Below are 10262 nucleotides of genomic sequence, written 5' to 3' on the forward strand. Positions count from 1 at the left end.
TCGTCAAACCTGAGGGGTGGTATGTGTAAATTACCCTAATTTAAAAAGGGGGGGATTGATTCTAACCCCATTTGTGAGATTTCGTATTATCATGAACTTTTCAGGAGTGCCTTTTCAAAGCTTGGAAAACAATATCATCTTCTTCTTCGGCAGTTTTGCTGGAGTACACCATGAAACTCAAATTTTACCATGAAATCTAAACCTCCGAATTCATTTAAATGCCATTGTAACCTAGTTAGAGGAAATAAAATGTCAGTGAACTAGGTTACCGGATTTGCAAAGAGATTGCTGAAGAAAGAGATGAAGAAAGATTTCTAGAGTTCACAGAGTGGCAGAGAGGGTGACAGAGATCATAGGAGTTGTAGAGAGAGAGATCATTGACGTATCTTGTGGAGAGGTCATAGGTAGAGTTGCAAGAGAGGGAAAGAGATGGAAGAGGGAGGATGATTTACCTCGATACCTCCATCCTAATGGACCAATGTGCTAAGGAAAGGGACATTATTCACTTATCAGAAAATGGAAAAGTAACAATGTTCACAACCATTTCTAGATTTCTCCTAGCATAAATAGGTGCAAGTATGAAAGAAAGCTCAACTCAAATGATACATCAACAATAATGGTTGTTTGCCCGATATGCAAGTGAAAGGAAATGATCTGAGAAGCCTATGCTAAATGTGCTTAACTTGATGTCATTTTTTGAGGCTGCATGTTAATCACCTAGAGTGAAATTGTTTTATTCCCATTGCCTCAAATATCCACTTCAAAGGCATATGAACTACAACAAACAAACTCAGCCATATCCCAACTTAATGGGGTCGGCTACATGGATCCAAACAAAGGAAAACTGATGCCAAAATAAAAAAAAAAAGGGGAATGAAGAGATGGGAAAAGAAGAATAGGAAATGAGATGAGAAATGAAAAATGCCAAATAAAAGATAAAAAATTAAAGGAAAAATGAAAGATGAAAGTAAGAGGAAAGAGGCACAGCCCAGCAAGTCAGGAGAATCTCAGCTAAATGGGGTCTGCTACATGGATCTTTGCCCTCCAATATGCTCTATCCGAGGTCATACTTGGTACAAGACCTAGACTATGCATGTGCTACCCAACTAAACTTAAATAAGAAAGAGCAAGTCCATAATTTTGTAAATTTTAAGACAACAGATTGTCACTGTTTCGATATAAGCAGCGGTCCAGCAGAAGCCATTGAGTGTTCCAATGAGGAGTGCTATGATACAAAATACAAAATAGAGGATTAAAAAAACTAAAGAGTAGACTAAGAAGCGAGCAGGTAGTAGTGAGAAAAGATAAGAATGGCATAGGCTTAGTTGAGTTGAGTCAGGTAAGGTTCTAAGCTTGTTTGAGGAAAAACAAATCTATTGTTGCACCTCAATGGGTGGTCTTATGCTCATCAAATCAGGAACCATTTGGTGACTGAATTGGAGCTGCTCTCATAAATGCATCTGAAACTGAATTCTTTTCTTCTTTCACGCAAAGAATACACTATGCATTGTAGTATGTTATAACTGGCTGATTGAATGAAGCTCATGATCAGAGTCACCAGTAATCCTGGCATGAACAGCACCCATCTTTGAAGTGGTGAAAACGACGAGCATCTCTCACAATAAGCTCTCTCTTTGTAACCTTAGATACTAGTCTTGTGTAGAAATGGCAATCCCTGCAAACACGAAGGTTTTTTGTGATCCGAATGGGATTGGTTGAAGTTTTTTTGGCTGTTTCACTGTTATTTCTGTCATTGCTGCTACTGGAGCTACTTCTGTTCATTATCATCAACCCATAAGCTATGGCCAATCTCTCACTGTGATACATGCATCTCGCAATTATTTCTTCTATATCATCTTCTTCCCCTTCCGTATAGCTTTCTCTAGCAAACTTGGCGGCATTCTTCACCTTTACATCAAGAGCATTTAGTTCATCATATATCTTATCAGATTCAGGATGAGATCGATCCTCTGCTACAAAGCTATACACTTCTTCTCCAACATCAATGAAGCTCTGCCCTGCAATCTTCCGTAATCCACTCCTTTTTAAGTCAACTCTCATCCTGATTACATCATTCCATCTACCTGCATCCTCATATATGTTTGCCAGTAGCACACGATGCCCCACAGAATGTGAGTCCAAATTTAAAATCTGCTTCTCGATGACCTCTCCAAGCTCAGAATTTCCATGAAGGCGACAAGCTGCAAGCAGAGAACCCCACACAGCTACATCAGCTTCAACAGGCATGCCTCGAATGAGGTCATATGCCTCATCAAGTTGACCAGCTCGACCATGGAGATCAACCATGCAAGCATAGTGTTTTGCAGTAGGCAAGACCCTATCTTCTCTCAACATGCTACTAAAACAGGACTTACCTTCTTCAACCAAACCGGCATGGCTACATGCAGACAAAACTGAAATGTAAGTAACTTCATTGGGTTGTAATCCAAAGGTCCGCATTTTGGATAAAAGATTAAGGGCACGGCGTCCTTCCCCATGAAGGCCTTCCACTCCAATCATAGTACTCCATGAAACTAAGGTTTTGCTCGAGTCATCCATCTCAGTGAAAATCTGCCTTGCAGGTTCTATATCCCCACATTTTGCATACATGTCGATGAGTGCAGAAGCAACTCGGGCATCACGGTCTATTCCTGTGGACACAGCATACTTGTGAAATACCTTCCCTAGCCTAAAGCTTCCAAGAGCTGCACAAGCTGCAAAGACAGTCATCATGGTCACTGCATTGGGTTGAACTTTAACAGCCTGGTTATAATCTTCCAATAGCATTTTACGGAAAAGCCGGAGAGCTTCTTCAGGGCTCGAGTTCTGCTCATATCCTGCAATCATGGCACTCCAACAGACAACATTCTTCACTTCAACTCCGTCAAAGATCCTCCTTGCCCACTCCAAATTTCCACACCTGGCGTGCATATCAATTAAAGCCGTCAAGACCACAATATCATTAGATATGAGCGAGGAACGATGAACAGATACGTAATTTTGGGCCCATCGAGACCTCTCAACGCAACCCAGCTCCGCGCAAGACTTCAAGAGAGCAATAATGGTCACTCTGTTCGGTGCTACTGCCACTGACCCCAACGATATCATATCCTCAAATGTTTGCAATGCTCGTTCTGGTTCTCCATTCAATGCAAACCCAGAAATCAAAGTATTCCATGAGACCACGTCCCTACATTCGATTGGAATCCTATCAAACACTTTCAATGCAACTTCCATTGCTCCAAATTCAGAAAACATATGTACAAGAGAATTTGCCAGGCGGGTATTCAACTCAAATCCATACTTAAAGGCAAGTCCATGGACAGCTCGGCCATGGGGCACGTAATTCAAATCATGGGCGACAGTGCAGGCCGATATAAGCGCACAGATGCTAACTACATCACCCTTGGAGCACTCAGGATCCTCTGAGTGTCTCATCCGTGAAAATGCTTCAAATGCTTCTCTGGTATAACCGTTTGAAGAGAAAGCAGAAAGGAGAGCAGTCCACGAAATGAGATCCACTGTTTGTTGAGGCATTTCTTCAAACAATCGGTTCGCATCATCAGCGTTGGCACACTTGCCGTAAGCATCGATAAGGGCGGCGAGGGTGAACCTGTCGCAAGCAAAGCCACGGCGGGCGACATGTGCGTGTATTTGTTGTGAGGTGCGAAGGCAGCCAAGAGTGGCGCAGGCTTTCAGTAAGGGTGGGAATGTGAAGTTGTTTGGTGAGATACCCTGTGCTTGCACTTGTTTATAGATTGAGAGAGAATACTGGGGATTTTGGGAGGCATTCTGAGCAATTGCAGAGTTCCATTGGAAGAGCTCGTGGATGATGGTTCTTGTCCATTTTTGTGGGGTTTGACTCATGTCATTGTTCTTCGATATCCACTCTGATTGTTATTACAATTCAGGGTTTAAAACATGGAATTGCTATCAGAATCGGTATTTTAATGTTCTTAGATGGAAAATTTTCTATGGAATGTCTCGAACCTGGTCCAACCCAACCTGTATTTGAATCGGATTTAGGGCTTAAGATGACGGATTCGACTCCTCTCCTGTGACCCCAGCTCCTAGGGAGTGTCCAGTGAGGCATTCAACGGCGCTGGACTACTGGGGTATGCGGCATTGGGGTCGCAGGAGAGGAGCCTGCTTATGAGATTAAGCAGATCAGATTAAACTTACATCAAGACTAGATCCAAGATAGTGTTATAACATAATAACAGGAATCAATCAAGATTAAGCTTAAACATTCACGTCCAACAACAACATTACAACCTTATCCCAACTTAATGGGGTTGGCCAACCAAGGTCTTAAAAGGCAGAATCGTATATGGGGTCAAGATCGGCAACTGGTTCAGCCAATTTCTATTGAAATCAATCAATTTGCCCAATTCAATTTTGATTTTTATAACCTTAAGTCCATCAATTTAATGCATCGAATTACTTTCGTTTTGCATTTTACAAATTATTTGGCCGAACTCGAATCTGTCCCTCCCCACTTTGTCTTGGAGACCTTGACTCTGCAACTGAGCTAGTGTTGCTATGGGACGACGATGGCGGATAGTCAATCCAATTTTACTAACTATGTTCCACTGATCAAGGTTTCAAAATCAGAAATTAGGGATCAAATCAGCCGAAATCGGTCCCAAAAACCTTAGAATTGGTCTTCTTAATTGAACCAATGAATCGACCATATCAAATTGATCAGAGCCTATTTCATCGAATCAGCCGAAATCGGTCCCAAAAATCTTAGAATCGGCACTCATGTATGAAAGCTTAACGGTTCTAGAGTTTTAGCCAATGAATCGTCCATATCGAATTGGTCAAGGACGATTCGGATTTGAATCACCGATTAACCGATCCGATCTACGCTTGTTAAAACCATGCCAATTGCCGCTGATAGAGATTCTAAGACCATTGCAGCTCTATACCCGTCACTCCTTTAGGATCCCACTCCTTTGCCTCCCAAACATGTCGTCATCTACGAGTTCTCCTTTGCCGATTCTGCTGTTACTCCTCATTTTATTGACGCCATTACCCACAGTCGAAGGTTTCCCATATGGACAATGGCGAATCGTATTCTCTCTGGCTCACACCCTCATGTATAGAGTCTCTAACCTCCGTGCTTCTAGAGGAGATCTCGTAGGCGCCGCCAGAGCGAGAACGATCGCAGAGAAGCTGGAAAGAGGGTTTGGGTTAGGGTTTTGGAGAGGAATGTTGTCAATGGGTTGGGACTACATGAGAAACTACGCCTGGAGAGGTGTTGCATTGAGTGAGATGCTTGGTGTGACTTCGGAAATGGACAGTCTCTTGAGAGCTGTAAACGATTTGGCTCGGATGGGATCGAACAAGGATAGGGCGACTTGGTTTGTTCAAAATTACCAGAGAGTCTTAGGGGTTTCGAAATCGCTCTTTCTCAGGCTTCTGCGAGTGTTTCATGAATCGGTTAGTTGTTGCATATGAATTGTTCATCTTTTTTCCTCTTAGTTATATTGGTTATTAATATTTTTTTTCTTTTTCATTTTTTAATTTGCAGGGTCCATTGAGGGATTTGGTGTTGACGATACAGAGAGAAGTGGAAGGGGGTTTGCTGAGGGACTGCCTTGAGTTGGGGACGAATGACTTCAAAGATTTCCTTCAGGTAGCCAAAGATATTGCTTCCCAGTCCTATTCCACTTAGGAACGGAGCGATCTTTGAAAGGGAGCATGGGATGGAAGAAAACTCTTGTCTGTATTAGTTTTCTGAAATTTCTGCAGGGGAAAGAACTTACTTGGAATATTAATTATACGAGAACAATATGCAGCAGAGAATACTTTTAGGGAGAATGTTCTCTGTGCCACATTGCACAGGCACAAGGGCAGCCTGTGCATGGGGGCAGGGTGGTCATTACGCCCACCCCATGTGCCTGGACTTAGCCTGCGCTGCGGCACAGAGAACAGCGCCCCATAGGGCAAATGTATACAGCCAACAGGTTGCAATTAGCGCAACTTAAATAGTTGCGCCAAGGCTCCCTCAGTAGACTACTTTTACTTGGAATGTTATGATTTTGAATTTTGAAATGTTTTGTGATTAATGAATCAAATGTTATTTCAATGTATATTCTACACATGTGGTAATTAATTTTTTTTTTTTTTGGGGTAATACATATGGTAATTGATTGATAATGTAAAATAGGTACTACAAACATTAAAAATAGGTGAGTTCTAATTATTACAATGGTCTGATATTTTTCAAATGTCAGAAAATATCTATTTTGCCATGTGGACAAGTGATATATCCATTCGATCGTTGGATAAAAAGGACATGGTCTAGATTAGTCATATGTTAAAATTCAATTAAATCCCCCTCTTTTGTATTGAATACATCACGTGTATGTTCATCCATTTGTATAGTTACTCTAGATATTACTGTTCATTCTCTCAACATTGATTGAGAATAGACAATTTAGATTAAAAATATTATAAAAATGGATGACTCAGATTTATCTTGTAATTTCTAGAAACATCAATTACCATCTTAAAAATAGCATCCGAATATTTATCTTGATTGAATAATTCTCGATTCTGAATTCGAATCGAAATTTATTTTGCTTGTCTTTTTTTATCAATTTAAATTGACAAGACCAAAATTTCTAAATAACTATTGCTTTCAAATGTGCTAATTATGTGTCTAACTCACATGAAAATTGTATTTGGGATCCATATTTTTAGGAGGGGAGGGGGGAAAGTGGGTCACGTGTTAAATTTCATATTCAAATCCTATTATTTACTTTCTCATATATCGGTATTTCTCTTGTATTTTTTATTGCATGTTTTCTATTTTTTTTTTCTGGATTTCGAACCTTTATTTTGCCACTTAATGAACTCCATTCAGCCTCGTACTTGACATGTAACTCTCACCCTTCATTGTTCATGGTGTGAACTGCACTTCTTCAATGGTCCCAACTCTCAACCAGAGGGTTGGATGGAGTTGACGAAAAGATTCTCTGTTCACCATAGTTGAAGCAAAAAAATATTCATCTTTTTGAATACTTATGTCAAGGACCACCACGGAGCGGGAGAAGGTATCGGAAGGGTATTTTGAAATATACTAAAATCCTAGGAGTGATTTATAAATCCTAAGATGGTGGGTGGTCCGACCTCTATGGGTGAAAGGAAACTTAGACCTTATGTAAATATCTGAACTTCTCAATTCTGCCAATTGTTCCAAAACTGGATCTTTTTCTACCATGAAAAAGAAAAAAATAGAACATATCCATATGTATTGAGTTGTTGATAATCAATTAATGGGAGGGACCCACTATTCTTCCATAGATGGTTGTCTACAAGCCATTAATCAAACATGGTCAATCACTTAATATTATATCAAAGAAAAAGAACACCATACGAGTCAGGAAATTTGTAAGATTTTTTAGTTTGATGGATTATACTTCATGCTCTATTTTGTTCTAGCTTGTTTTTCTAATTGAAATTTAGCAAATAAGTATGTGGTAGTGAAGAATGATGCGCAATGACATATTTATTTATTTGATGGGAGAAAGAACACCACTTATTCGTATCAAACATGTCGCCCTTGTGCCCTGACACAGAGATGCACGAATTATCGCCACACCCTAGTCATTTCTGGGGTTCACGACTGTCATTTTGCGCACCCTTGTGTCAGGGTGCAGGGGCGGCATGTATTTTGCAACCAAGCCTTCTCTTTCCCTTTTTCGATATAAAACTTTAAGTTAAAAAAAAAAAAAAAAGGGAACTTAGAAACTAAAAGAAGGCATCAAGGAAAGTGAAGATTTCTTATGAATGAAGCAATCTAGTTTTCTTTCTTTCTGCCTTTCATTTGAAAAAGATTTTGGATCTTTTAAGATTCCAAGTTAACTTTCATGATAAACACACAAGTGGTGATATTTAGGCAGTATAATTAAAGGGAGAGGGTTGGGTGTGCCGTGCGCTTTCGGTAAGCTAACAACATGCACCAATCACATGATTGGACATAGGAGGGCAAAAGAGTCTTTTCTAAAGGAGAGGAAGATGATGACACATGCTAGGTACTATGGCGGCATGCCCAGCCTTTTCCCTAAATTTTTTTTTTTCTTAGAGAGAATTTTTTCTGTGCCGGGGGCGCAAGCTGCACCCAGACACAAGGGGGTGGGTGAAATGACCACCCTGCCCCCTGAATGGCAGGCCCATGTGTCTGGACACAAGCTGCGCTGCGGAGAACATCAACCCTTTTTTTTTTAATAGAAACTTTTCCTTATATTAGAGTGGGAGATCGGCAAGCAGTGCACTTATATTTCCATCATATATGTTTAGGAGAAGGGAGAGAGAGCATATGAGGGCCGTGTATGCTTCTCTCGCATGCCGTGCCCTCCTTTTTCTTTAGAATTGTCGAATTCCTTTCTTACAATTTGTGTCTTCTATATCCATCATATCCAGATCTTCTACGACGGGCTGTCCGTCCTGTCGTGCTGCGTAGACACAAGGTGGTGCGCATTGACCGCCTTACCCCTGTCTGAGCGCCTTGTCCAAGTAAGAATAAGGCAGTCATTGCGTGCGGCCCAATGTCTACGCAGCACAGGCAGGATAGGGCAGTGTGTCGTAAAAGATTTGTGTTGCGGTTAGTCTATGTGGTGGTTTTACCCAAAAACAAAAAAGTCCATGTGATGGTAAAGGACACACATTAATGAACCCAAAATAATTAAGGGAAGTGCGAGTACCTCCCCAACATTAAGTTCAAAGTAAGATAATTAACGTAAATTACTACATTTTTATGTAATGTCAATGGTGGTGGTTTTTTGTGTTTTTTTTTTTTTGACTTTCCAAACGTGGTTGGAAAACCGGGTCTTGACTCGGGTGAGTCGCTCGAGTTGAGTCAATAAAATTGCCAAACCTAGTCCTAAGTCATGTAGACTCCGTTAGTGTTAAAAATGATTAGACTTGGCATTTATGCCCGATTCACATAAAATTCGATGAGTTCGACCAAAATTTTCTCTTACCAAACGACTTTTTGTTAGTTTCCAATAGGGAAGCTGTTTTTTTTTCTTCTTTTGCATAAGTAAGGGTATAGATCCATTATCTATAAATATGTAATAATAATTATAATAATAAGTTATATGCATATAATTATACATTTATTCACAATTACTAACGAATATTAATAATAATAATGCATTGGCCTCTTTTGATAAATGGTATATTTAATGTCCCTCAATTATCTTTTTAATTGTGAAAAACATCCAAAGGTCATGCCAGTCTTGGTATTATGTATATTTACCCATAAATATATTAAAAAAAAACATGACTCACTTTTACCAAGTTTGACTTGTCTGGATCACCAGGTTTTGAGAAGGATGAGTTGAACAAGTAAAAAAATTTGGCTTTCCAAGTATGTTTCCATATGAGGTGAATGCCTTATATGTATATCAATTGGTGAAAATTAATGAAAATTGTAAAGAAAGATGAGGGAAAAGACTCTTTAAGCATAAGATGTAAACTATGCCTCCCCACATGATATTATTCTAATTTTTTTAAGTGAGAAAGAATAATTAAAAAAAGGATCGATGTTCTCTGTGCCATAGTGCCCAGACGTATTTTTGCCATTTAGGGGGTGAGGCGGTCATTTCTCTCACCCCCATGTGTCTAGGCGTAGCCAGTGCCCTCAACACAAAAAAAAAATTTCCCTTAAAAAAAGCAAATGTGAGAAGATGTAGAGTACCTTGATTGTTCTTGATTTAGTGATATTTTTTAAGAAAACTCCCTTCTTTATTTTTTTTGGTAAAAAAAAGAATAAATTACTCCTCCCTCCTCTCGATTATGCTCGAATGACAAACCCCTCCCTTGGGTATTGAGTAATGACTCAAACTGGTTAAAGTAGGGGCCGTGGCTGCGGAGGTGGATCTGCACGGAAGTATTGATTCGTAGTTTTAGTCCAAGTAGTGACTTTGGTTCTTTTACTATTGCGGTTGTTACTTTAGTGAAAGATGGATGTTTTTGTTCTTGATTTTAAGACCATTGGAAAATGCTATTATATGTTTTTCTTTTTTAAGGGTTTTATTTTCTCTTTCTATCTCTCTGGTTTTTATATGTTTGTCATGGTTGTGAGAGTAGCTATGTTTCTGGATTTGCATTTTGAAAGTAACTCTGTTTCATAATTTGCATTTGCTTTCTTGGGAATTAGGGTTTTTAAGGGAAGAAGGAGAATCACTTTTAGCTATTTTGTTCTCCTCTGTTCTGGTGAGTAGCAATTACGGTTTCAAATTTAGGGT

General features: G+C 39.6%; 2 protein-coding genes across 2 annotated transcripts; one reads left to right on the forward strand and one right to left on the reverse strand.

The window, feature by feature from the left end:
• Positions 1–1554: 1554 nt before the first annotated feature.
• Positions 1555–3867, reverse strand: LOC122640254 (pentatricopeptide repeat-containing protein At4g21065-like). The gene has a single exon (XM_043833402.1). It carries the CDS (start codon positions 3865–3867, stop codon positions 1555–1557), a length of 2313 nt encoding a protein of 770 aa, XP_043689337.1.
• Positions 3868–4971: 1104 nt separating this feature from the next.
• Positions 4972–5749, forward strand: LOC122640255. The gene is made up of 2 exons (XM_043833403.1): positions 4972–5445; positions 5537–5749. Exons 1-2 carry the CDS (start codon positions 4972–4974, stop codon positions 5678–5680), a joined length of 618 nt encoding a protein of 205 aa, XP_043689338.1. The 3' UTR covers positions 5681–5749.
• The last annotated feature ends 4513 nt before the right edge of the window (positions 5750–10262 follow it).

This window comes from Telopea speciosissima, chromosome 9 (assembly GCF_018873765.1).
Source record: "Telopea speciosissima isolate NSW1024214 ecotype Mountain lineage chromosome 9, Tspe_v1, whole genome shotgun sequence".
Lineage (NCBI taxonomy): Eukaryota > Viridiplantae > Streptophyta > Magnoliopsida > Proteales > Proteaceae > Telopea > Telopea speciosissima.

Excerpts from the sequence above, each read along its gene's own strand:
- LOC122640254 (XM_043833402.1), bottom strand. The coding sequence starts at position 3,867 with ATGAGTCAAACCCCACAAAAATGGACAAGAACCATCATCCACGAGCTC.
- LOC122640255 (XM_043833403.1), top strand. The coding sequence starts at position 4,972 with ATGTCGTCATCTACGAGTTCTCCTTTGCCGATTCTGCTGTTACTCCTC. Across the intron at positions 5,446-5,536 it reads TGCGAGTGTTTCATGAATCG|GGTCCATTGAGGGATTTGGT; the intron begins GTTAGTTGTTGC and ends TTTAATTTGCAG.